Here is a 27685-nt window from a genome sequence, read left to right as displayed (position 1 = left end):
TGTGTCCGTAGCAGGGAGGAGCTGGTCCGAGCCTCCCCCCGCCCCGGGACTGTCCCGGCAGCATCCCCGGGACCGGCTGCTCCGCGGCCGGGCGGGGCTGAGCCCCGGGGCCCCCCCGCCGGCCCGGGGAGGGCTCGGCCCGGCCCTCGGGGGCGGGCGAGTCCCGGGGCTATGAAAGGAGCGGCGGCCGCGCCCGCCCCAGAGCCGCTTCCCCGCCGCGCCGCTCCGCACCGGCGGCCGCCCCGGAGCCGCTGCCCTCACCATGGTAAGGGGATGGGGGCGAGGATCGGGGCTGGCAGCGGGGCTAGCATCGGGACCGGGATCGGGATCGGACTGAACTCCGCCCGGCAAAGGTTCCGGTGTCCCGGAGCGCCGGCGGCGTTGCGGACATGTGGGCGCTGGGTCTGGGGGGGACGCGGAGGCAACCGAGCCCCGAGAACGGCCCCGGGGAGCCGTGGCTCCGTCTGGGGGTCCCGGGACACTCTGGGGGCTGCCGGGGCACGGGCAGCCCGGGAGCGGGAGCGATGGCTCCCCCCACGCCAGCCCCCGTTCCGCGGGGAGCAGGAGACAAGCGGGAGCTTTGTGGGGGCGGCTCAATGGGAGATTGTCCGGCCGGACCCCGCTCCGCCGGGCTCTGCGGAGCCTTTGTCCGCCCGGCCCGGCCCGTGAAGGCGCCCGTTGTCCCCGAGCCGGCGGCGAACAATGGCCCGGGGGGGGCCGCGATTGTTCCTTTGTTCACGGGGCTGAAAAGCGCCTCAGTCCCCTCGGCAGCTGCCGCGGCAGAACAGCGGCCCCGGTGCCCGCCCGCGGGACAGCCCGGCCCGGGACAGCCCGGCCCGGGACAGCCCGGTGCGGGGACAGCCCGGTGAGGGGACAGACAGCTCGGGGCTGTCCGGCCCTGCGAGCCCCTGGCAAGCGGGGCACCTGTGCTGAGAGAAGGAGCAGCGCTCCAGCAAACTCACTGGCTTCCTCCTCTGTGAGCGCTTTGAGCCCCGAGTGTGCGGGGAAAGCAGCACGGGGGTCGCCGGGGAGCACACAGGTCCCTGCTGCTCTCAGTTTGTCCCCGGCTGGGTGTAAGGATGCAGCTGAGCCCAGGGCAGGCAGTGCCGTGGGGTCCTGCTTCTGCTCCCAGGGCATTTGGAACCAAAACCCACCTGCATCTTCTGGAATAAAGAGATGAGGAATCAACATCTGAAAAGTATTTTTTAAAAAATGCAGACTGGAAACATTTTTCTGGGCCAGGCAGAGCAGTTATGTTTTATGTAAAACTTCTCAATTTTTGCATCAAAGGCAAAACTCACTTCTTGGGCATCACTCCCACGGTCCAGTGGATCCCAGGCTGGGCTGGCCTTCAGGCAGCTGGGGGATGGAAAGTTCATGTATTGACCCAACAAAAAATGTCTGCCTCGATGCTATTGAGGACTCGCACAGCTGAAGAAATCCCACGTTTCCTTTCAGTCCCGTGTTTTCCCAGGTCCTACTGGGAATTAATGTGGGATTCTGCTAACTGCAGCTGCTGGCAGGAGGGGAGGCACAGCCATGCCAGCTCCCAGCGGCATCTCCCGCTCACTGCTGCCAACCACGAGTGTCTGATTTCCTCCAGCACTCGAGGTTTCACTTTCGAGTTCTGCCTTGCAGCTGCTGGGAGGGGTTTGGCTTTCCTGGAAGCCGTCTCAGTTGCTCTTCCCAAGAGGAGCCCAAATTCCCTCCTGTGAGGGAGAGACAGCACCATCCTTGTGCTGCTCTAGGAAACAGCCTGGGAACAGTTTGTGATTCAGGTGAAGGGACAGGAGTGTGGCAGCTCTCAGCCTGCTGGGACTTTCAGTTCCCCTTGGGCTCCTCCGCGGGTCACCGCCCTCGCATCCGGCAGCCACAGGTGTTTGTTCAAGTGCTCAAAATGTGCCATACAAGGAGCTCTGCCTGGGCTGGGGCTTTGTGGCAGCCTGAAAAATCCCCTCCTAGCAGGGCAGGACTGCAGCTGCCGAGGCCAGAGGGGGAGCAGGGCTGAACCTTCAGCCCTTGGGTGGGATGCAGTGGATCCCTGCTGTGCAACCAGCCAGAGCAGCTGTGGGAGAAGGTGTCAGCTGAGCACCCAAGCGAGGCAGTGTGGGGGAGATGCTCCCTGTGCCCATCCTTTCCACAAAAGGTCCCAGCAGGGCCACATTGTCCCTGGGGTTCCTGCCCTGCAAAGTGTTTTCTCCTTCCATTTCAGAACAGAGGCTTCTCCAAGAAGAGTCACCCTTTCCTGCCTAAAATATTTAGAAAGATGTCTACTCAATCAGCGAAAGAGAGACCCGAGAGTTTGCATTTCCCGTTCCTGGACGACGAAGACACCATCTCCACACTGAAAGAATCCAAAACCTTTTTCATCCTGCGGGGCCTGCCTGGCAGTGGGAAGTCCACCCTCGCCCAGGCCATCCACGACCGCTACAAAGACGCCTGCAAGGTCATCTCTGTTGATCACTATAAAATTACACCACTAATAAGAAGCTCCATTCCCGAAGAGTACTCCAAGGTGGATGAGGATCTAGTTGACTATTGCAAACGGGAGGTCAGCGTCATTGTTTTGGATGACACCCACCACGAGCGGGAGCGGCTGGACCAGCTCTTTGACATTGCTGACAAGTACCGCTACAAAGTCATCTTCGCCGAGCCCAAAACCCCCTGGCGCTTGGATTGTCCCCAGCTAAAGGACAAGAATCAGTGGAAACTGTCTGTGGAAGAGCTGAAGAAGATGAAGCCGAGCTTAGAGAAGGAATTCCTCCCCATGTATTTTGGGTGGTTTTTGAGCAAAAGAAGTTCGGAGATCCTGAGGAAGGCTGGCCAGGCATTCTTGGATGAGCTTGGGAGTCTCAAAGCCTTCAAGAAGGAGAGTAAATACTGTATGTATTGATGTTCTCTTACCACATTCTTACCTGATGATGTTAACGAGTCTGATTAGCTTCTAAAATCAATTTCTAACACTGCCAATGAGAAAAGCTTTTTAAAGCTACTAACCTGGCCTTCATAGTTGACAAAGTTGCTTTTATAAATAAAAATAAAGAGCTTTTCTCAAGTCTGTTCAGGTCTGGCCCCACAGGGCACTGAGCTCAGGTGGCAGCAGCAGGACATGGGATCCTGGGTGTCCCCTGGTTCCAAGGGGTTGGGTGGTAAAAAGGCAAAGGCAGAGAAATGGGAAAGGCTGAACAAGCCACCAGGTTTAAGATGAGCCACGATGATGCACAGGAGCTTCTGGTTTTTGTCTCCATCTGCAGTGAGCCTGGGGGGAGGGAGGGGTTTGGTTTCCCACCCAGCAGTCAGAGAGATGAGATGTGAAGGCTGAGGTAGGGAAGGGAACTGAGATGGGACCAGGGCTCATGGGTTGACCTCAGGGGGATCACTTTGTGACACTGTTCACCTATATCTGCAGTTCCTTCTGCTATCGAAGATCCCAAAATAAAAATAGATCTCACCAGCTACTTTGTGAAGAGGCCACCTGGGGTCCTGCACTGCACCACGAAGTACACCGAGTTTGGAAAAGCAGCTGGAGCCGAGGAATATGCGCAGCAGGAAGTGAGTGTTGGGGTCCCACCTCCTCCCCATGTCCCCTCCCTGCCCTTTGGGGTGTCCATGAGCCTGGGAGAGGGTTAGGGATGGCTTTGCTGTGACCCAAGAGGCCAAATGTAGGGACAGGAACTACATCCATATGGCCTGTGCAGAGAAAACTCCAAACTGTAGACATGGTGATTTTTTGTTTCCTGTTGCCAAACAAAATACTCCCACTTTCCCCAATCAGACATGACTTCCAGCATCATCGCTGACAGCTTGACTGAATGATGATGAATTGAGGTATTTAGATCCCAAGATTGTTTATTTCAGGGCACGTAAACCCAGGTTAAATACTGGAATTTGTGAAGGACAAAGACATTACCAGCTCCAGAGCTGGGACATCGGGCCCACCTTCTCCTTGCTCTGGGCATTTTGACCATGTCACAGCAAGAGCTGCCATGAGCAGCCATGCTGTCCCCGAGCCTGGGGACAGTGAATCCCCACCAACAGCACTAACACTGTCCTGGTGTGTCCCTCTCCTGCAGGCAGTGAAGTCTTCCTACGGCAAAGGCTTCACCCTCTCCATCTCGGCGCTGTTCATCACCACAAAGACTGTCGGGGCTCGCATCGAGCTGAGCGAGCAGCAGCTGCTGCTGTGGCCCGGGGATGCTGACAAGATCCTGCCCACAGACAACCTGCCCCGGGGCAGCCGGGCCCACATCACCCTGGGCTGCGCCAACGGCGTCGAAGCCGTGCAGACGGGGCTCGACCTGCTGGAGTTTGTGAAGCTGGAGAAGGCAGGGAACAAAGGGGAGCAAGTGGGGGAAATTGGAGGGGGGAAGCTGCTGTATTTTGATAATGGTATGTGGATGCTTGTCCTGTCTAAAAAGATTGATGTGAGGGCGATATTCTCGGGGTACTACGGGAAGGGAAAACTCGTGCCCACACAGAGCACCAACAAACGGGGCGCTGCCTTTAGCTCCTGCACCATCATCTAGAGCACAGGCAGGGCAGCTCCTCGGTTTGTTTTTAAAAGGCAAGTAACTCCTGTAACCTTAAAAGTGTAAAGAGAAATAATTCTACCTTTACTAAAGTCAACCCTCCTGCCCACCCCAGCGTGAAGCCTCTGGGGAGTTATCGGCCTCAGCAAAGGAAGAAAACAAGCAACTCCTGACTGAAACTGTCACGGATTTTAATGTGAGTTTTGGAGGGAACCTGCTGGGCTGTCCTGCTTGTTTTCTTCCTTGGAGAAAGATCAACTCTGGGGCTTTTATTGCTTCCCTCTGAACCACAATCGTTCGATCTGTACCTGCTGGCACTGACCGAAGCCTGTCAGTTGCTGTTCTGAAGCCAAGGGAACTGCAGGATGTCCCTCCCCTCCCACCCCCAGGGACTGACATTGGCCATTCTGGCAGCTGATTACAGGGCCAGAACTAGTGAGACCCAGGCATGGGTCACTCCTGTCAGGAGTCCTGCCCTTACCAAGGGTTTGGCCCTGAGGACAGACCCTGTTAAGGGCAGCAGGTCCTGGCAGCCCAAATCGCAGCTGCCCAGTGGGCTCCATCCCAGTCCTGTCCCTCACAGCAGAGATGCTCTGGGGACAGCCAGGAGGAGGGCACTGTGCCAGGTGATGCCTTAAAGACACCAACTTTGGGGAAATCAAGTGAAACACCAGGACAGGGAGCCAATTCCCTCCACCTGGGCTGGACCAAGCACCATCCCGTGTCCTGTAGGGAACAATCCTGCCTTGGCAGGGAGTGGAAGAGATGAACTAACATCTTTTCCATCTTATTCGATAGAAACTAAAATCATGTCTGAAGTACACAACTGGACTTCATGCAAGATTTTACTCCCTTCCTCTAATGCACTTGAATGTTAAGAGTTAGGCTGGAGTAACCCTGTAGTGTAGGAAGTGGAGGCACTGTAACCTTGTAACTCATGTCTGCTCGAACCTAAACCCCAGCTGGAAGTTACTGACCCAGCACTTGTGTCATTAAATGTGTTTTATTGCAACCTGGCTTTGTGCTGTGCCAGGCCCTGGCCCAGCTCCTGGGCATTGTTTAACACAAAGCCCCACTAACAGCCCCAGGTAAGGTCCCAGCTCGACCTCCTGCCCTGGCCCAGGGTCTGGGGAGCAGCAGAGTGACATTAACCCAACTAACACTGTAAATACTGACGGTGTTTGAGGCGTGGGCTGGGCTGGGGCTCACCCCGAGTCCAATGTTGCTGGGGCAAGGAGCATTTCTCTCCGACTGTTGAGGCCAAAAGCAGGGAGAGCTTTGGAGCTTTTGTGGTACCAAACACTCTGCCGTGAAAGCAAAATACTTCCTGCTGATCAGGAGCAAAGAATAAGAATAAATTCAAATTATATCATAAAATAGTGAGCTATAAACCCACCCAGAGCACCTTCATGGAGAAATCCCTCCAACCTTCCACAGTGGCAGCAGCTGAGTGCCCAACGCTCAGCCAGGGCCTCTCCTGACAGAACCTCAAGGGTTTGTTCCACCAAAGCTCTACAAGGGATTTGCCAGCACCTGCCCAGGGGCTGGCTGAGCCCACACCCCCAGTGCCCAGATCACTCCAGCATTGGAATACACAGCTGGAATATCTCCTTCATCTGCCTGTTCAAGAACAACAGTGACATTGTCGTCGTTTGAGTTTTTATTAGTTTGTACATCATATACAGTTTATAATAAAGTAAAACCGATTGCATATGGGTCTGCTCAGGCTGATTTCCCATACAAACACGGCATCAGGAGTTCTGCTAAGGAAGTAAACAACAAATATTCACATTTTTACCATTCACATCCTAGAAAGGTCCAAGAGGGACGGCTGGTACCGATGCGGAGCCCGGCTGGGAGAGGATGAGGAGTTTGGCAAAGCAATGGGACAGCAATTGCTCCATGCAATTCTCCTTTCCTCCCAGGGAAAGGTTGAGCTATGTACACTGAGGTAAACATTCCGAATTCCAATTCAGATAAATACGGCAGCACAGGGACAAGCTCCTCTCCAAGTGGCTTCGCATCGGTGCCTGGGTTTGTCCTGACTAATCCACAGAGTTGTGACCCACGTGCACTGTGGGGCTCTGGGTGCTCCCTGTGGCCCCTCGGGTGCTGCCTCACCACACTCTGTTCACAGGAGCCATCAGGGGTCACTGGGGACAGGGTGGGCAGTCAGACAGGCGGGGATGGCAGCAGGGCTGTTGATCCTGCTGGGCTCCCCACGGATCCTGCCCTGCCCGGCCACCCCTGAGCTCCACTCGGGTGCAGTGTCCCAGCTCCCAGCAACAGAGCAGAGCTGTCCCTCCAAGCTCGGATCTGGGTGAGGGAAAACGCCCAGCACTGCTCCAAGAAGGGATAACCCCATCCATGATGGTGGGAGTGGGGAGAGCTGGGCCTGGCCAGGAAGGCCAGAGCGTTTCACATCAGCTCCCACAGTCATGCAGGGACCCAGAATGGCCCCACAGAGCCAAGGGCAGGGACAGCCACCAGCCACTGCCACCTACCCCTGGCACAGCCCTGCCACAGCTGCCCAGGGACTAGCACTGCTCCAGGGGGGTGCAGCACACAGTTGTCCTGTTCCCTAGGGAAGAGGAGGGGAAAGGACAAGGCACGAATTTGAACAGGATGAAAACCATCCATTAGAAATAAGAGAATAGCTGGAGTTATTACTGAAACTGAGGAGGTCATTTGGAAATGCAAAGCAGCACGTGGCCCAGCCCTGTGGCTCTCTGCTGGCTGCAGGTCCAGGGCCAGCGTGGCTGCACAGGGACTGGCACCAGCTCCCATGTCAGACACAGCAGCAGAGCAGCATCCACTCTGTCTCAGCAGACACAGAGGGTGGAGGGGCCTGCTATTCCATGGACAATACTCTTCTACCTGAACAATTTGTCTTTCTGTCATTTTCCAACCTGCATTTCTGCATTTACAACAGCCAGCAGCACTGGGGATGCTGCTCACTGAACACTCCCAGGGTCAAAACCAAATCAGGTACGTTTCAGTGCAGCTAAAGCAAGGAGGAACCTTAAGAGGGTGGCCACAACCTCCTGAATGGACTTCACAGCTTTCCACCCCAAACTATTCCACGATTCTATGAGCATGACCAGACAAAACCACATCCAAGGCAAAGCCCAGCAGCCACACAATTCCTGATCTCCCTGCCAAAACTGCAGTCCTACAGCAGAGCCCTCCCATGCCAGCTCTGCCCACAGCCACACTCCTCACACATTTCTCTTCACAACTTTCCCAGGGAAGCTGACAGCCACTTGCCAGCTCTAGAGCATCTTCTCCCAACTTGGCTGGTGGAAGACACCCCCTGCCACACCAGCCTGGTCTGGCTCTCAGCCACAGCACCTCTGCTCTTTCCAGGCCCTTCTTGCTGGCAGCAGCTCTCACAGCACCAGCCATTCCCCCTTGGAGAGCCCTGGCAGGAGTTGCCAGGCTGAGAGTCACACCAAAGTGTGTCCATGCCACCACAGCACCACCTCCTGCACCTCTGTGTGCTCTCTGTCCTTCTGGGAACAGCACAGGCACTGCAGCTCTTGAAGATGCTCATTTGTGGTCTCTGTGGCAAATCCCTGCAGCCAGTGACCCCCCTGGGGCTGCAGGGCACACATGGGGGCTGTGAGCAGCTGGAGCACTGGCACTCAGCTTCCCTGCAGCTACACCCAAGCACAACCCATGGACAATGTCCTGGAACCACCATGTGTGGAGGCAACACTCCAAGCAATGCACAGCTGAGTCCATTTTTTTTTGAAAGAAGCAGAGTTTTGTGTCCCCAGGCCGTGCTGGGACACGGTGGAGGTCACAGTGCCACTGGACACTGCTGCTGCCCTGAGGTGCCAGGTGCCACCAAGCCCTGCTCAGCCCTGCTCTGTGCCAGGGGAACAGGGACTGCACAGGTCCCAGGGCACTCTGGGCTAGTGGAAAGTGTCCCTGCCCATGGCAGGGGGTTGGACTTGACAGCCTTTAAAGGCCTCCAAGCCCAATCCATTCCATGGTTCCATGCATTTGCCTTCACCTTGATTCACGTAACAACGTGCTGTAGAAAGTCTTGGCACTCACCATATGAATATTTAACTACATTAAATCATGCATTCATGTACAGGTTATAAATAGCTGCTGTATACATTTTCTCTCCCAGAAGCAGAGCCATTCCACTCCTGTGCTCCAAGGAATGGGCTCAGTCAGCTTGGAGAGAAGGAAGGGAGGAAGGAAGCTGGTCACACTTCCCTGGGGCAGGGGGAAATGAGAATAAACCCACTGACAGACACAGAACACGGCTCTGCTCAGCAATGAGAGACTGAGAACAGCCCAAACTGTACAGTGACATCAACACACACACACAGGACGAGGTGTCATGGAACCAAAATGCCACTAAACTCTTGTAAACTCAGATTACAGTGCCAGGAAAGCTGGGGAAGCATCAGTGTGCATAGACCAGTATTTCAGTTCCCCACGTATTCACCATTTCAGAGCCTGAAAAGTGCCAGGCCCCAGCTGCTCTGGGTGCACCTGGGTGGCTCCATCCCTCACACTGCTGTGAAGGATGGCAGAACAAACGTGGGAGAGTTGGGTTTTGAAAGCACAACTCAGCACTGGCTCACTTAGAAAGCTGAGTTTCAAATGAGTTGTAAAATACTCTATTCTGCAGTGCTAAAATTGAAGCCCTTAAATTTTCCCTCTGTGAAAGCAGATTGTCAAGAATCCTGACCAAACACCACAGCAGGACCACCTCGAGGTCCTGCACCAGTCCCTGTCCTGCTGGAGGGCACACCCAGCCCTCGGGAGGGAGGAAGACAAAGACCTGGCATTCCAGTGATCACCTGGAGCAAGGAGCTCCCTGCAGTGTTTGCTCTGCTGTGGGAAGGCAAAGCAGCTGTTACAGAGTCCCTGTGAGCTTCTCTCTCACAAACAGCCATTCTCTGAGCTAACTCCAGCTTCCAGCAGCCCTACGCTGCCAGGGTCAGCCCAGGACCCCCAGCCACAGCCCCTCACTGAGCACCAGCCCAGGACCCCCAGCCACAGCCCCTCTGCTCCCCTCACAACCCCCTGGGACTGGGCCTGACAGCAGCAGGCTCCAGAACCACCAGACAGGAGCTCACACAGGGCACCTGGACAAGAAGGTGCTGCCCATGCTGTAGAGAAAAGGGGGGACCCTGCTGTAACACCACCTTTTGGGTGAAAATCAAACTGCTGACAGGCAGTGCCCCACATCAAACCCACCAGGACACAGCTCCAGGCCAGAGCTCATCCATCCCTCCAGCTCCTGTCCTGACACTGCACAAGAGAAAGTCAGACTGCCAGTTCAGAGCTGGACTTTGCATTTTCTTGCTGCTTTGGAGGAGTAAATCACTGCCAGAGGAAAACCACTCAGCCAGGTTAACTAAACACACAGCTGCTGCACATCCCAAACCACCCAGGACCCCTGCCTGGAACTCACTTGGCATTGAAAGACTCACCCATGTCATGGATCAGTAACAGGAAATCACACATCAAGCTCAACAAAATCAAGTTCAGCACAAATATAAAATATTCAAGTGGATTAATTTAAAAAAGTACAGTGAAGGAATTCAGCCCAGAGCAAATTCAATATTCCCTTAAACAGGACAATCTTGGGAACACAAAGCCCTTAATTCCAGCTGCATCACAGGGAATTCTCACATAAGCTGCTCTTTGAACTCTAAGCAGCATTTCTCTGATACAGAATTGTAAGCTCACATGTTATCATAGAAGTTTAATGCCCAAGTGGGCCTTGCTGGGAGAACCATGAAAAAAAAAAAAAAGAAATAAAAAGAGCAAAGAAGCCAGGCTTGCAGGTGAAATGGGATTGTACAAAACTGGATTGAGCCTTGGCAGTATTTCCAAAAGATTAACATAACTTACAAGTTACTCCAAACCCTGGACATGCTGCTTTGGAAGCAACCAGAACAAACCAGGAATTCTTTCTCCCTCACACATGTGGAGATTCTGGGAAGATTCCAGGAAATCCTCCGTGTTGAGGGGCAGAAGCAGCTGAAAGCACGGGCCAGCATGGAGGGACCAAAAGATTCAAAGCTTTATTTTTTTTTTTTTTTAATAAAGTTAACAGTAAAACAAAATTCACAAGCCTTCCCCTCCCGAGCTGGTTTCCTCTTCACACACACAACACACAAACAGAGGCTCCAACCCAGAAATGAAACTGCTCTAAGGACAACGAGACGTGATGGAGGAGGAGTCTGGGGCTGTCCGTATTCGAGGTTAAAAGAAGCAGATCAGGTATGTGTGGTTTGATTTGTGTTTGTTTGCTTCTTAGCCAAACTGGAAAAAGAAATTTCCAGGCCCAGAAGCTGAAAAAGAAAATGGAAGATAATCAGGACTTTTCAAATCCACATAGGTTTAGTGTAATCCTAAGCAGCACGTGGATGGCCAAGCCCACACACAGCTCCAGAATGAGGAGTCCCCAGGTTTGTGGCTTTGGAACCCAGAAGAACCAGAACCAGCTCACACTGTGCAGGCAGAACTTGGAAAGAGCTTTTAGGTTTGTGCAACAGCCAAATGCTCTCCTGAAGCAGCAGCACATCCACTGGGAGCCCCAGCTGCCCTGCCAGGGATCTGTGTACTCACGATTCCACGGCTGGGAGGAGAACATCTCACCTACCTTCAAAGCTGAAGCCCCCTGGCCCGCTGAAGAAGGCCTTGAAGATGTTATTTGGATCAAATTCTACAGGGGAGAGAAGGAATTCATGAGCTGCAGTGAAACAGGCATCACATTCCCACAGTTCAGGAGCTGTCAGCTCACTGAGGCTCCAGAGTGTCCCAGAAGGGGACACAGGGCTGGCTCCCAGCACCTGGGGCCATGCAGTGACCACAAACAGGTAAAGCAGCTGTCCCAGAGAGAACCTGCCACAGGGCAGCCCAAGGATCTGGATAAGCAGCATTTAGGGACTCACAATGACTATTTACCACATCCTGTGGCAGATTTCTGCCCCATGGCAGCTACTGCCCACCAGCTGAGCCAACACCCAGCAGTGTCCCAGCCTGCTCCCAGCTGGAACCACTCAGCTCATCCCAGTGTTACAGGGACTAAACCAAGTGAATTCATGGAACCATTCCCAGCAGCAGGCTTGCTTTAGGCAGATTCTAAAGGGTCTGATCTTGTTGCAGGCTGCCATGGCAGGGTATTGTAAAGAACACTGACCTCCCATGTTTAATCCATCCTCTTCCAAGTCCTGCCCACTGTCATAGCGAGCCTTCTTCTTGGGATCTGACAGGATGGTGAAGGCTTCACCAACCTCCTTAAATTTCTTCTCCTCTTCCTTCTGTACTTCTGCACTTGCTCCACTGTGTCGGTCTGGGGATACACAAACAAGCAGGAAAAAGCTTTTAATTTCTAGTACAAATGGATAATGTTAAACACTCCCAAGCTCCTTCCCAGAACATCTCAGAGCTGCTATTTGCCAGAAATTCCCTCTCCCACACACATTTGTGCCTCAGTGGTGGCTGCACAGGGCACACAAGGACAGCTGGGGGTACCTGGATGGTGCATTAGTGCTCGTTTCCTGTAAGCCTTCTTGATCTCATCTTCAGAGGCATTTTTGTTCACCCCCAGGATTTTGTAGTAGTCTTTCCTTTTGCTCTTTTTCAGTTCCACCTGTGCATTCTTTAGCAGCTGCTTGTGTTCTGCAAAGGATCACAACACCAGGGGAGGAGTTACTCCATCCTTTCCACTTCAGGCCACTCAAAAAGCAAGGGGACAGTCGAGACAGGAACCAAAACCAGACATTCTGAACCCAGTGCACTGCCTCACACACAAGCTGAATTATCACCTCAGCATTCAGAGCTGGGAGAGAAACCAGACCAGAGACAGGGATCTCCAGTGCTTCTAAGAGCTTTTCCAAATTGTCCTGCTGGGATATTAGGCTGCAAATCACAGCATAATATGGGGGGAAAAAGGAACAACAAAAAATTGCCAGTTCGGGGAAATTTATGAACAGAGTGCTCTTGTGCTCACCTTTTGTTTTCTCTGTCTGATAAACCTTCTCATAGTCTCTTACAGCATCTTCATATTGCTCTGTGTCCATGTAACTGTGGAAAGAAACACAGGTGGCCAAGGTGTCCTTCACAGGAACATCAGAAGGGGTTCAGGGCAGGCTGTCTCAGTGGATGTGGATTAAGAGAAGTGCTCTGGACTGCAGCAGATCAGACCTCAGAGGAGCCCTGACACTTGTGGGAAAGCCTGTCACAGGAACCTGCACTCTGGGCTCCAAGGGGACACTGTAAACTCCTTTGGCAGCACAAGTTCTGCTTTAACGACCTGGTAATTCCAATATGCAGCTGCAGGAACTGATCCCAGCCAGCCTGAGCTCCAGGAAGCTGGGGCAGGGTCAGAGCTGGCACAGAGCTTCACAGTGACAGTGCTGGTCAGGATTGACAATCCTGGCACCTCCAAGGGACACATGTCTGTCTGTCACACCTCAGCCTTACTCACACATTGCCTACTCACTGTAACTTAGCAATTAGAGATGGAAAAGATTGATATTGGAGGTCTTTTTCAATCTCTTTCCAGCTACTGTAAATTTGCAATTGCAGACATGGAGAGGGGCTCTCTGGGACAGAACATCTATAAACACAGTCAGTGTCTATAAACACAGTCAGTTGAATCAAGTTTTAGAACAAATCCTCCCTAAATCCTGTTCAGATCATATATGAGGAAGGATTTCCTCACTGAAAGGGTGGTCAGGATTGAAACTGGTTGCCCAGGGGGGTGGTGGAGTCACCATTCCAGGAGATGCTCACGGAACAACTGGATGTGGTACTCAGTGCTCTGGTCTACTTGACAAGACTGTAATTGGCCAAAGGTTGGTGCCAATGATTTTGGAGGTCTTTTCCCACCCAAATGATGCCATAAATACACCATCAAGAGGCAGTGCCAGACCCAGGCAGGCCGGAGAGGCCACAGAGAGCCACCCCCATCTCCTCAGAAGCACAAGGAATAAATTCAGAGCTCCTTCCATTCAGTCAAGCTCCAGATGTGTGACGCTGTCCCTCAGAGCTGCCAGGGGGACACTGCTGTCCCCACAGGTGCCCGTGGCAAGGTGCACTCACCACTGTGCCCTCCTCAGGTAGGCTTTGACGTAGGTGTCGTCCAGCTTCACCGCGTTCGTGCAGTCGTCGATCGCTTCTTCAAGTTTCCTAAGCTGCAACACCACACACAAGAGAGTGAGCCCACACAGGGAACAAGCTCTGCACCACGGCTTCAGGCTAATGAAAGGTGTGAAGAACCTGGGAAAGTCTCATTGTTTTCTGTGCCTCTGGCTAGGATTTTTTTTCCTGTTTCCCACAAATACAGAGCTTTTGTTCACTGGGAAAAAAAACCAACAGAGGCTTGGGCAGTGACATGACAGAGCTGTGAGGTGCTTCTGTGCAAGAAATGCACTCAACACCAAGGGCCTTCCTGATAACAATCCCAATTCTGTGTCCAAACTAATTCCTGGGCAGGAAGATAAACCCAAAAATATTTAAAAGAAATCTTTTTTAGAAGAAGTGTTGCTTGTTTTCAGACACAAACATGTAGAGACATGCATTATGTGGCCTCCAGCTTATCCCACTTCCCAGGTTTTGGGAACAGCCTGTGTCTCTTGACCAAGTGTGGGTGTCTGGGGAAGCAGCATCAACACTGGGGCAGCTGAGGAAGGAAAATGCCCAGAGGACACAGGGTGGGAATTGGGAGCACTGTCACATGACTGGCTGTTTCTCTGGATAGTGCAGGACTAAACTTCAACAGCAAACTCAAGAAGTGTCATGGGGCTTTAAATTAGGTCTTGTTTTTAACATAAAAACACAAAGCAAGACATGATTTATAAAAATAATAGGAAAATAAATCTGTTCATTCCTGGGAAGGAAACAAACAGAGACAGGGTGCTTTTTGCTGACTAAGATAAGGCTGAAGCATGTCCCTCCTCTCCCTCCCACTCTGTGCAGCCCAAGTATTTCAGTTTTGTTTCTGCAGGAGTCAACTGCTGGCTGTTGGGAACTGATCCAAGTATTGTGCAAGCACAAAACCCTGAAACACTGCCCATGGCCTCAGAGATGCAGCTGCCCAGCAGCCAGGGGAGGCTGTGCTTTCCAAAATAACTGATCTGTGGTTTATCACTGCCATGGTGAGGGATATGGCAACAGCTACCTGCCAGGTGAACATCCCTTACCTTTGAATTAACCGTCCCCCTGTTGCAGTAGAGTTTGGCATTTGTTTTGATATTATTTGGGTCTATTCCTAGTGCCTCTGTGTACAGTTCATATGCTAGTTTGTAGTTGCCTTTCTTGAATGCTTTATTCCCGTCTTCCTTCTTCGCTTTAAGTGCTTTGGCATTCTGAAAGGAAACACACCTGGGTGAGGACACGAGCTCAGGGGGCCAAGCACCTTGTTCTGCCAGACAAGGGTCCTGAGACACAACAGTTCTGCTCTGCTTTCACACACTGTGCAGGACACAAATCACAGCCTTGCTCCAGCAGCTGAAATGATCTCACTTTGCCTTTCCCCCAAGAGAAGCACTAAGGAACAGCCAGTGCCAGTTCCAGGCATTCTCCATAGGAAAAAGGCTGCCTAATTTTTAAGAAGGGAACATGACAATGCAGTAAATTTATGGGTTAAAATAAAAGGACCAGGAGTTCACTTTTTGAGAGCACATGAACAGATTTAAAGTCAGTTGAAGAACCATACCAGGGAAGGAGCAACTTGAAGGAACAGTGTTAAATGGAAGTCAGGGTATTTGCCTGGATATTGGACATGAAAGTCAGAAGGTCCTTTAAAACCAATGTATCTGGTTTTACTGCTGCTCTGTCTGACCAGGGAACAAAGAAGAGTGAAGGGGAGGATGCTGCAAAGTATCTGCTGAGAAATAGTTTCTAGGAGCATGGTTTTATCTGAGGCAGCAGCTGGTTGTCTTTGGGAAAGGTTGGACACACTGCCTGCTCCTGGAGATCTGGGAAAGCCAATTGTGGTATTTGCTGGGTGCCCAGGATGAAGGAGGAATTGAGAATCTGATTCCATGTTCTTAAAAGGCTAATTTATTATTTTATTGTATTATATTCAAGAATGCTATACTAAACTATACTAAAGAATAGAGAAAGGATACAGACAGAAGGCTTAACAAGATATTAATAAAAATCTCATGACTGTTTCTGGAGTCCCAACACAGCTGGATGGTGATTGGTCATTAAGTCAAAACAATTCACTCGAAACCGATCAAACAACCACCTGTTGATAAACAATCTCCAAAACAGCAAAACACAGGAGAAGCAATCAGATAATTACTGTTTTCACTTTTCTCTGAGGCTTCTCAGCTTCCCAGGAGAAGAAATCCTGCTAAAAAGATTTTTCCAGAAAATATGACAGCGACAGCCAGCGATGAGGGCGGGAGAAGGGATTGATCCAACAGAACCAAACTGCGTGTTGAGTTTAAAAAAACCCCAAATCTGGTGATTTTCCAGCCCCATCTCCACCACTTACCCGGCAGGCAAGACAGGCCTTCTCGTGGTCAGGGGCCATCCTGAGGGCCTGCACGAAGAACTGCACGGCCTTCTCGATGCAGTCCTCGTAGTAGAGGCACAGCCCGCGCACGTAGAGCGCGTCGGCGTTGGTCGAGTCCATGCGCAGGATATCACTGCAACACAGCAACAAGCACATCCTCCCTGCTCCTGCCTCCCCCTCATCCACAAGCACCTCTGTCCACCGAGGTACTCTTTGGGGAAGCTTTGTGTGAGGAGGCTCCCAGGATGAGGGAAGAGATGCGAGTCTTGACGTTATGTTTCAGAAGGCCGATTTATTATGATATATGTTATATTAAAATGATATATTCAAACTATACTAAAGGAATAGAGAGAAAAGGATTTATCAGAAGGCTAGGAAGAACAGAATGGAATGCAATAACAACAGCTCCTGACTCCCAGAGTCTGAGCCAGCTGACTGTGACTGGCTGTTAATTAGAAACAACCAACATGTACCAATCACAGCTGTACCTGTTGCATTCCACAGCAGCAGGTAGTTATTGTTTACATTTCTTTCTTGGGGCTTTTCAACTTCTCAAGAGAAAAAATCCTAGCAAAAGATTTTTCATAAAATATCATAGCTACAGTACCCAAGTATTTTAACAAGTCTGTGGTACAGAAAAGGCAAAAGGACAGAAGACTCCTCGAGCAGGATGGTTGGTGAATGGGGTTTGGATGCAGCTTCCCATGAAGATTAATGGGGATAAATTCACACAATCCCTCCTCATCACAATGTTTGTTGGATAATAAATACCCTTTTCCTGACCCAGAGATGGGGCAACTGGGAGGCATTTAAAAAAAATTATTTTATTTTTAGTCTCATGTGACGGGTGAGACAATACAGATTTACAATTTACGCCATCACAATCAGAAGCCAACTATTTCCTAATTACATTACATTATAAGCATCTTTTGGCCTATCAGCTTTTTGCCACCCCATGCTGTAAATGCCTTAAAGGCAATCATCTAAAATTACCCCTCGTGGGTCCCACTATAAGGCACCTTTCATAGTTCTATTTCTCCAAAATATCTAGTCTTATTTGCAAGGCCATCTTTTGAAACTTTCTTCTAGCTCCATTTCTCTCTCACCAATATCTGTCTCAAAGTTTTGACAGTTTCTCAGCACTTCTTGTCTCAAAGTTTCCATGTGGATGCACACTCTGTGTGCCTTCTGTCAAGCCCTAAAAGCTCTCCACAAATCCATTTCCCACAAAGATGCACTAAGGAATATTTGTATTTTCTATTCCCTCACTTATTCCATGCATGGAGCACATAAAGCCAGGACAGCCCAGCAGGTTCTCCTCAGCCCCAGCCCTCAGACACTCACCTGGCCACAGACTGTGCCTCGGGGTACCGGCCCAGCAGTGCCAAACACTCAGCCTTGAGGATTTTGAACCGGTGACAGGCGGGAGCGAACTCCAGAGCACGATCCATGCAAAACACAACCTGGGGTGGGAGAAACCACAGCCCTGAGCACAGCACAGAGCCAAGGGCCTGCTCTGAACACCTGAGGTTTGGGTTTGACCAGGAAGGTGAGCGTGCAGACACCCACCTGCACTGCTGCTGGAGACGGACACATTGCATTGGAAAAATTTCCTGCTATGCTTTTTAAAGTGCACACATTTTTCAAAGGTTGTGCTATTTTCCTGATGTGCTTTTCAAAGTATATGCCTTTTTGAAAGGTTGTGCTATTTTCCTGCTAGGCTTTTCAAAGTACATATCTTTTTTAAAGTTGTGCTTTGTGGGCCAAGGTCTGAGATATCTGCTGTGTTACTGTGACAGAACACTACACAAGACTCAAGGGACACCTGTAGGAGGTCCATCCCTTGAACTCTTCTAAACTGCAAACCCTAAAGAAAGGCCCAAGAAGGACAATCCTGCCCCTGTTTCCTGCAGTATAAAGCCATGTGGGAGGGACAGAAATTCAATAGATTGAGACAGTTTGGACTGGACAAAACACAAAAAAGTACAGTGCAAGGACTGATCTTCCATGGCCTGACAGCCATGGGCAGGGTGAGCTAATGGGTCTTTTCCATCCCTGCACTCTGGTGGGGACATCTGTGCAAGAACGGGGCATTGTTCCCCAAGGTTCATCTGCTCCTCAGCCCGTGACATCACGGGGTCCTGCTGTGGGAAGCACTGTGCTCCAGAGCCAAGGGCTCCTGGTGAGGCAGGAGCAGCTCTCCAGAAACAAAGATCACGTTTCATGTTAGCCTCCCCAGTGAAGTGGGACTGGGGAAGTGAGGGACAGATGCAGATACCCAGGACGTGCCACACAGGCAGGGCAATTCCTACACAGGAAATTCACATTGATCACACATCCCATTTGCTCCTCAGAAACAGGTATGCAAAGCTGGGATTTACCCTTCCAAAATCTTGAGCTTAGCCTAAGAGTGACCTGAACAATGAGCTCAATGTACCAGACATTCTCTTTCTGGGATAAATCTGAGCCTTACATGCATCCACAGCACAGAAACAGTTGCATGAGAAGTGCTTGGTGCCTTTCAGATTTCATGTTGTCATTTCTTGTTCTATCAAGTCAGTACCAGCTGCATCCTGTTACAATCCTTGGGAAGAAAGATTTGGAAACTGTAAAGAGAATGCCCCACACAGATCTGCATTCCTCCTTGTATGACCTGGCACACAGCATGACTTTTTAAATTTTTTTTTTTTCTTTCAAAGAGTTGAGAAAGAAGAATCCTGGATATGCATTTCAGGAGCAAAGCTGCTAACAAAATCTGTCTCAAACAGCTCAATCATTACTCCACTCACCCTGCAAAGCAAACAGTGACAGAGGGTTGGCCTGAGCCAGTCACCTCCTCACTTGTCATTTGGCCAGTGCTCAGGGAGCACGAGCTCTGCCACTTTCAGAGCTGACCCAATTCACCAGCCAGCCCTGCTCCAACAGATGTGGCACAGCACCTCCTAAATACCCAGCCAGGAAACCACCCACACACCTGCCTGGGCCATGCCAAACACACCAGTTTTTATATAAGACCACACCAAACAAGTTAATCTCACCTTCCTGAAATCCCGTTTCTCAAAATCCACTTCAGCTATTTTTTCATACTCAAGCACAGTCGTAGCATTCTTCAGCTGAAAGACAGAACACACGAGTGCTGCAGGACAGACTCTGCTCTGAAATGCCACCAAGCAGCATTTGAACAGCCAATCCCTGAATGTCAGAGCCAAAACTACTGCAGACCACGGACCAATAATGCAGATGACATGAATGCTTTTGCCAGCATTAGAATCAGTTTGAAATGAAGTGACTGAACTGAGAGTCCAGGAAAATGTACCCTGTGAAAGAGATGCAACAGTGGCAGCTGCCTTACACCACTCTCCATTCCTCCTTTGGCCATCTCAGCCTCCTGAGCATCAGTCTGAAGATCCTCTTACCTCCTGCTGTGCCTGGGTATTCTTATGATCCAGTTCTAAAACTCGTTGAAAGCAGCGGCTGGCAGCCATGGCATTCCCTAGGGAAAGGTGGCACTTCCCTTCCCGGAGATGGCCCTGGGAACACAGGGAAAAGGGATTTTAAAGACCTGGAACAGGTGAAGAGAAGGGACTGAATGAGGTGCTTGAAGCTCTCCACGTACCCGTACAAAGCTGTCGTCCAGCCTGACTGACTGCTGAGCATCCTCCAGTGCTTCTCGGAACCTGCCCAGCATCATGAGCGTGGCAGCTCTGTTCCCATAATAACTGGCATTATTGGGACACGTATCTGGAGACAATGCAAGACTCATTATCAGTAATGCAGCAGCTGCACCACTCGTGGCACTTAAGAACATTGGCCCTGACTGGCATTATCGATCTGGTGACATTTCCCAAGGTAATTAAAGCAGGCAAGAGGTTTTCATTCAGCATGTGCTGTCAGAAACCACACTGGTGTGTTTGAAATCAGCAACCAGCTCCACTTTTAGACATGGTGTTCAGTAAAGATTGATATTATCAGCTGTTCTCACCTATGGCTTTTGTGTAGTAGTTGAATGCTTCGTTGTAATCTTTCTTGGCATAGTATGCATTTCCCTGCTCCTTGAATGCCTCTGCTTCTCTGAAAGAAAAAAAAACACCACATTTTCAGAAGAACTGAGCACCAGACAGATTGTGACTATGATGAGCATTTGATCCCCAAGCAGTGTAACTGTTTAATGTTCCAAATTTAAGCTGGCTCTTGTGAGAGCTCCTCAGCACACACTGCCCAGTACACCCCATTTCCTGCTGGCTCCCAGCTACTCCAGCACTTCACCTGGGATACTCAGCAATATTTCCTGGCCAAATTTTACAGGGATGCAAGAGAAGCCTAAAGCCACCTTTGAGTCCACTCAGAGTCCAGCAGAACACCTGCTATGGAGGTCATCCATAGAGCTGCACCTCAGAACAAAAGAGATAGTGCTGGCTCTTCCAGGAGTCCCACATACTTACAAACCAGAGCCAAGAACAATTTCCACATTCAAAAGACAGCTAAATCAAAGAGAAATATGGGTACAAGCCTGCAACAGAAGCCTGGCACTGCCTTGGCAACAGGTCTAGAAATAGTCCTCACACTCAAGAGCAAGCATTTGCAGAGACAGTTTGGGACATTTAAAAACACACAACATATGGTTTAAAGCAGCTTCCCTTAAACTCTCGAAAGCAAAGCTTCCCCTGAGGGAAACCAAGGCCCTTCTCTTCCCTCATCTCCCTTCAGCCTTTCACCTGCACAGGGCAAGAGGAAGAGCACATCACAGTGATGGAACAGCAAATGTGAGCAGTGCTCAGCAGGCTGACCTGGGAGAGAACAAAGGGAATTGTGTTGGAACAAGTTCCCATGTTTTCAGCCTTGCTCAGGCTGCCATTGGCCATTCCCACACAACCACCTCATGCAGGGGTTGTTTTCACTGAGCCATCACAGATTTCCCAGCTGGCAGAACAATGGACATTGGGAGATGGGAAGTGTGCTCTTCACTTTCAGTTTTAAGTTTTGCTGTGTGCTACACCCCAGCCGAGTCCAGCCACAGCCTGGTAGGAGTTAAACCCTGGGAGGAGATGAGATGGGTAAGAAATGTGGCAGAACAAGGGGTAGCACACAGCCACTGCCCCCCAAGGGCCTTGTCCTGGCTCCTGGCTCAGCTCCTCCCACCCCTGCTCCAGAAAATGATGAAGTGGCCCACTGGAGATGGGAAACTGCCATCCCTCCTCTGCCAGAGCCCTCCCAGCATCACACCTGAGGCAGGTGCTGCAGCCTGGCTTTTCCTCCAGTACCCAGCAGAGTCCCAGCAGCTCTGCACTCTCCCAGCTACACTGATGTGCAACAAGGATATGCCTGTGGGGTGGATCCATATCACAAGCATGAGGATGCAAACTCTGTGTGATTAAAATGTTTCCAAACACAACCACCTTTTTTGAATATTACAGATCAGATCTCTAAATACGGTGGAAAAACTACTCAGCACTTCTGCACTTTTGGAACCCGGGCAGTAAAGAGTTTCACTGTTCTCTTGTTTTTGTAATTGCAGATAGAAAAGAAAATCACAGATCTTGTGAAAGCTCCTTCCCTCAGGTCTTTGTTGTACGGTTTAAAGAAATGGGTGAAGTCTTAATGGCAGAACTCACCTGAGTCACCACCACAACCTGTCCAGCACAGTGGGCTGAATCACAAATCTTTCAGCCATTTTACCTGTCCTGTCATGAGCAATTACCATCTAATAGACGCAGCTAAAGGCTGCCTGCCAGAGCACCCCATCTGCCACAAACTGCTGGAAAGAGCAGGGAAAATGGGAGAAAGAAAACATAACCCTGGCAAAACCAATTTTCAGAAAGCACCGGCACTGTGAGATGCCAGAGAAACACTCCCACACAAAGATTACTGTTTTCTACTCTTTTTTATTGGTCTGTTTTCCCTTTAAGCATTTTAATACAGATCAATGTATCAACAAGTCACAGAGCCTCGGGTGACACTGGCAGAAAGGAGAGCACAGGTATTTCTGCTGCTCACATGGCCTAAGGCTTAGCAATGAAGATTGTGAAAGCAAATCACCTCTGCAGCACGAAGGCAAAGGACCTGCTGGAGCTGCCAGGCTGGGCTGGAGCTCCAGCACCAGGACAGAAGCAGCTCTGCCCTGTTGTGCCCTGGTGACACACAGAGCACACAGCCCTTGTTTACCATGGCTCTGGCTCCAACAAGGAGAACTGCAGCCCCTGATCTCACTGGGGATTGTTTCAGCCCAACAGATGCTGTGGCCTGAATGAGCTCATTCTGCCTCCTGCGCTGCTGGGGCCTGCACTCCCCACTTGCTACTTTTGACACTGAAGAAGAATCGTGCTTTGCTAAAATACACCCCCAGCTGAATGGGTGTCTTTGTGACGGGGCTGGTGTCTTCACTGGGCTGCTCCATGCTGGACACAGAAACAGAGAAGAGCTGCACCAAGGAGCTGGGTAAGAAGCTTGTCTTTCATCACTCACATGCACCACAGGCACAGGAGGGGCTGGTGGGAGTGACTCTTCTTGCAAACTAGGCAATTATTTTTTTCTCTTTTGTGGTATTTCTCAGCATCTCTAATACTTGAAGCACTTTGGTCCCAGTCACTGCAGAGAACCTGTCACCATGGAGTCATTTGGGTTGGAAAAAACCTTCCAGATCTTAGACACCGATCACCACCTTGTCAAGCAGGCCAGAGAGCACAGAGTGTCATGTCCAGTCACTCCTTGAACATCTCCAGGGATGGGATCAACAACTGCTCCCTGGACAACCCTTTCTGAGAAGAAATTCCACCCAATGTCCAAGCTGAACCTCTTCTGGCACAGCTGGAGACCAAGGAAGACCAGCAGCAGCTGCATGAGCTGATGCTCCCTTCACACTCGAGCTCTGAGGATGGAGCTCGCTGCCTGCCTGGGGAGAGAGGAACCAGCACAAGGCTCCTTCTCCTCCCCATGCCCTGTGAAAGCTCAGTCCCTGCTCGTTCCCAGCACAGCAGCTCTGGGAGAAGCCATCCTGTGCACAGTGACACAATCCCACGCTTGCCTAACAACTCCTGCCTCCTCCTCAGAGCTTCCACACGCTGCCCCCGCTCGAGTGCCGATCGTGGCTTCCACCTCCCACTCCAGCTCCCAATGAGACTCCTGCAGACACCTGATTTTCTGTCATGGGAACCTTCAGGGATCTGTAACCCAGCAGCTCTTGATCCAGATGTGCTTGGCACAGCCCCTGGGCAGGGATGTGCCAAGGCAATACCACCAGGGACAGAAATCCAACACCTAAGCAGGTGGCAGAGTCACTATCTCCCAGCTCTCCTGACCCTCACTCCCACTTCACTGCCTGCCTCCATTATGAAACGGTGGCAATACCCTAAAATAGCCAGGATTTAAAGAAGGCTCCAAAATCCCATCCTGACCAAGTAATCTTTCCTGTTATGCTCTGGCAATTTTGTGCAGTTCTTGCAGAGGCTTTTCCATCAATAGGATCTGGTGCCTTTATCAGGCATTTTTGGGGGTGAAATCCCACCCAGATTCTCAGCTGTCAGATGTGACTCAGCCGCTGGGGTAAAATAAGTTGTGTGATCTCAATTCAGTTTACAGCAGGCAGATGTCTAGAGCTTAAAATTAGCCATTTTGCCCCTGGACACACAATACCCTCCCCTCCCTTCTTTCAGGACTTGGAAGAGAAACAAAACACTCCAGAAAGACACACAGGGTGCACTTCAGAGACCTGTCCTCAGGTGAGGTTTGACACCGAGTGAGGATTTAGGCATAAAGGAATATATATTTACAGCTTCCTCGTGAGGGGCTGCAGAGGGGCAAGCACTGAGCTATTCTCTCTGGTGACCCCTGGGAGTGGCTGGAGCTGGGTGAGGGAGGGTTAGGTTGGATTTTAGGAAAAGATGCTTCCCCCAGGGGGTGTGTGGGCACTGGGGCAGCCTCACTGAGGCAGTGGTCACACACAGTGGCGTGTGACAGGCTGCTGTGCCCTGCTGGGCAGAGCAGAGCTGATTCCTGGCACATCAGCTCCCCCCAACGCACAGACACCATGGCAGAGACTCAACACAGCCCCCAGCCTGGGAAATCCGAGTGTGGACACACAAATATCGACATGGATGGGCAAGGACTCACCCATGGAAACGTAACAAAGGGCTGCCTGGAGCCTCCCCAGGAGCAGAGCTGAACCTGAACCCACAAGGTGCTCAAACCCTCAGAACGTTCCTCATAACTGAGGGCAAACTCAGAAGGCCAAAAGAGCCACGAGAACCAAAATACGCCACAAGAAATCCAAGAATGGACCCAAACCTTCCCTGCAGCCACGAGTGAGAAGAGCAGCCGAGCCCCAGCTTTAATTGTGCCGTTATGTAATTCCCGGAGCTCAGAATTAACCTAATTCCCAGCAATGGCCCCATCCTGCCTGGCAGGGCCACAGCACAACTTTTGTGAAAATCCATGGAAGGGTCTAGAATCAGCCTGAGACTGCTTTTTTTGAAGGAAACAATTCCTTTTGAGTGCAGGAAGCCAACCAGCTTAAGAATTCCACAGGAAAACAACTGCATCTACGTTACAATTCACCCCAAAATAGCACATTTTGTGTTAAGGAAATAGGTTGAAACTGTAGGTATGGATCACCTTTTCCTACTGGATAAATCAGCTGCCTAAGTTAGATATTCAAATACTCTGCAGATGCACAGGGAAGCAAACAACTACATGAGTACCTTCTGCTGCTTCTGGTATGACCATGAGATCATAAAATAATTCCAGATGAGTAAAATGGGTTTATCCCCTGGGAAACCCAAGTGCCCATTTACAGGCAGAACAGGAGAGCCATTTCCAGGTTATCCCAGAACGACCTGGTGCCCCTCAGGTGATTCACCCCCTCCTGCCAGTGCTGCCACAAAACTGGCCAGAAATTACATTTATTCTGGAGGAGCCTCACTGAAATACACCTCACTCCACACACTGGAAAAGCCTCTTGGTGCTCACCAGCACCTGGCAAGCTCCAGGGAACACCTGCAGACCTGGCCAGTGACCCTCAGCCTGGCCAGCCCAGAACCTCCAGGACTCTGCGTGGGCCACTCCGTGCTCATCACTCTGCTGTGGGAAATGTTGATGCCCCCACACGTCCCAAGCCTGCAGCAGGGGCTCTGCAATCTCCTAGCAGTATTTTCCAGACAGCTGGAGGTTTTTTAACAAAACAAAGCTTCCATATGTTCCAGTGCTGAAGAAGGAGGAGAAAGATCCAGCCTGGAGCATGCACGGGAGCCAGAACTCAGAGGTGCCAGGAAGATGACAAGGAAATTCTCCCTGGCAAAACTCCAGGGGCCCAAAGTCACAAAGCAGCTGGGAGCAGGGAAAAACTGTTCCCATGGGTGAGATACCTTTAAAATTAATAAAGAAACAAGTGAGTTTTTAAGGGTGGCCCAGTCCTGCTCATCAGCTGCTCTGCACTGGTGCACCAAGGGATAAAATTAACACAATTACATCAACACTTTCTGCCAGGACCCCAACAATCCATGAGGCAGCAGCAGACAATAATTATCCTGTGACCACACTCCATTCCTGTGCCCTGGACACCCTGGGAGCCCTCTGGCATGTCTGCAGCTGCTTCAGGGCGTTAGTTACAGCCACTCTGAAAGGCAGATCTCCCCTTTTGCTCATTTTCTAACTTTCCAGTTGTATTAAGCTACCAAAACACAACTGTGCACTTGGACAAAGGTGAGTCCTTGAGCAAAATATCCATATCCTGCTGTAGTGTAATCCCTAAACTGGACATGGAACCCTTGTTGTTGAGTTTTCATAAGGATTCTGAAAAGGTTTTCCCTTACTTTTGCTGATTTTTATGGAAGTGAGCGCAGATACACCCCCAAAGGCTGCACCAAATCAGTGTGTACCATGAGGAGCTCACCCAGCTCTTACCTGGGATGTTTCACAAACACCTGACACCTTCTGAGCTCCAACTCCACTCCCCAATACAGCATTATTGCTCTGATTTCCACGAGAGCAACTGAGCAACCACAGCGAAACAGGAAGGGCTGGGGCAAGGAAGAGGTTAATGCACAGAACTGTAAAGAAATCAGGGTGTGAAGGTCTGGCTCCTCCAGAGCAACACCAAGGAATCAGCTCCTGCCCATATGGATCCCTTTTAGCCAGGGAAAGGTGCAACATTCCCAAGAGAACACAAAAAGGAAACACTGTGAAAGCACCTAATGAAAGAGGAAGGAAGACAGGAGCTGGAGGTCCCTACCTGCAGACACCTGTGCCTTCAGCCAGGGTTTTACCTCTGAATTTCCACCGTTTCAAACGCCACATTCCGCCTGCCCAGAGGGCAGGAGTGACGTGCCCACACAGCCCGTCCCAGCCCCGCAGGCTGGGCGATGCCCTCTGCCAGCCCCGAGTGCCTCTTCAGCAGCTCCTCCTTTCCTGCTCAGCAGGATCTCCCCAGGGAGCTGCTCCTCGGGCCTCAATTCCACAGAACCCCTCCAACGGGAGCCTGAAACCACCATTCCTCAGAGGCCACTTCTGGGTTTGTTTCCTCTTCTTCATTCCACTGAATCATCTCCCAGAGCAAACACCTCGGCTCCTCCAGGAACAGCTCCTTCCTTCCAGGGATACGAACTCGGCATGGAAAACCAGTGGAGTTTCCAGGACAGAGACCTCCCCACAGCTCCTGGGGTATGAACCCAGCATGGAAAACCACTGGAGTTTCCAGGACAGAGACCTCCCCACAGCTCCTGGGGTCATCCAGCACCTGCCACCATGGAAAACCAGTGGAGTTTCCAGGACAGAGACCTCCCCACAGCTCCTGGGGTATGAACCCAGCACCTGCCACCATGGAAAACCAGTGGAGTTTCCAGGGACCTCCCCACAGTTCCTGGGGGGAAAGCGTGTGGGAAAGGTGGGCATCCCACCTCGCCCTGCCTCAGGTGACACTTGCAGCTCCCCCGGGCACGGCACGGACAAACCGGGAGCTCCGGGATGATGGAGCATCCCCGGGGCAGCGCTCTGCATCCTTCCCGTTATCCACGGCAAGGCAGGACGGAGTGGAACCCACTCGGGGCAGGATTCAAAGGGAGCAGAACCGGGAGAACGCGGGGACGGAGCAGCAAAGGGTTCAGGAGTTTGGAGCTTCCCCTTCCCACGAGTTTAATCCTCCCCAGCGAGGGGGAGGACACCGGTGAGGGAGTGCGGCCCCGGGACACTGCATTTGTGGGCCACCCCGGTAACGGGTGCGTGTTCCAATCGCGGAGCTCGCCGGGACACACCGGCACCGCAAACCCAGCGGCTGCCGGCCCCGCGGCTGTCACCGCCCGCCCACAGCACTGTGCCCGCCCGGGCAAGCACCGACCGCAGCCCCGGAGCGCTGCCGGCCCTGCCGGGCACCGGCGGCCGGCCCGCACCGCGGGCCCTGCGGCACTGCGGCCTCGCCGGGCCGCGGCCCGCCCCCCGCGAGGGACAGGGGCCGCCCTCTCCCCGCCCGGGCCGCCGCTCTACCTGCGCGCCTCCTCGTCGCTGTCGGTCTCGCCGGGCCCGTCGGGCGCCGCCATGACCACATCGCACTCGGCCTCAGCCGCCGCCGCCGCCGCCATCTTACCGCGCGGGGCTGGGCCGGACCGGGGCGGGGCGGGGCGGGGCGAGGGCCGGAACGGGCGGGCCCTCCGCCGGCGGGGCG

The 27685-nt window shown here is 51.6% G+C and overlaps 2 protein-coding genes across 2 annotated transcripts; one reads left to right on the top strand and one right to left on the bottom strand.

Annotated features, from left to right (window-relative positions):
• Window positions 1-121: 121 nt before the first annotated feature.
• Window positions 122-10312, top strand: LOC120496579 (2',3'-cyclic nucleotide 3' phosphodiesterase). The gene is made up of 4 exons (XM_039697184.1): window positions 122-265; window positions 2213-2882; window positions 3410-3552; window positions 4074-10312. The coding sequence occupies exons 1-4, from the start codon at window positions 263-265 to the stop codon at window positions 4524-4526; spliced, it is 1269 nt and encodes a 422-aa protein (XP_039553118.1). The 5' UTR covers window positions 122-262; the 3' UTR covers window positions 4527-10312.
• Window positions 10313-10560: 248 nt separating this feature from the next.
• Window positions 10561-27651, bottom strand: DNAJC7 (DnaJ heat shock protein family (Hsp40) member C7). Its single transcript, XM_039697183.1, has 14 exons — window positions 27508-27651; window positions 20021-20109; window positions 19655-19779; window positions 19455-19568; window positions 19077-19151; window positions 17383-17501; window positions 16018-16171; window positions 14714-14878; window positions 13614-13705; window positions 12520-12593; window positions 12042-12188; window positions 11707-11859; window positions 11167-11229; window positions 10561-10855 (listed from the first exon to the last, which is right to left on the bottom strand). Exons 1-14 carry the CDS (start codon window positions 27600-27602, stop codon window positions 10818-10820), a joined length of 1503 nt encoding a protein of 500 aa, XP_039553117.1. The 5' UTR covers window positions 27603-27651; the 3' UTR covers window positions 10561-10817.
• Between the last annotated feature and the right edge of the window lie 34 nt (window positions 27652-27685).

This window comes from Passer montanus, unplaced genomic scaffold, assembly GCF_014805655.1.
Source record: "Passer montanus isolate IOZ18808 unplaced genomic scaffold, ASM1480565v1 scaffold117, whole genome shotgun sequence".
In the NCBI taxonomy this organism is placed as follows: domain Eukaryota; kingdom Metazoa; phylum Chordata; class Aves; order Passeriformes; family Passeridae; genus Passer; species Passer montanus.
This window is presented reverse-complemented; position numbering and strand designations above follow the sequence as displayed.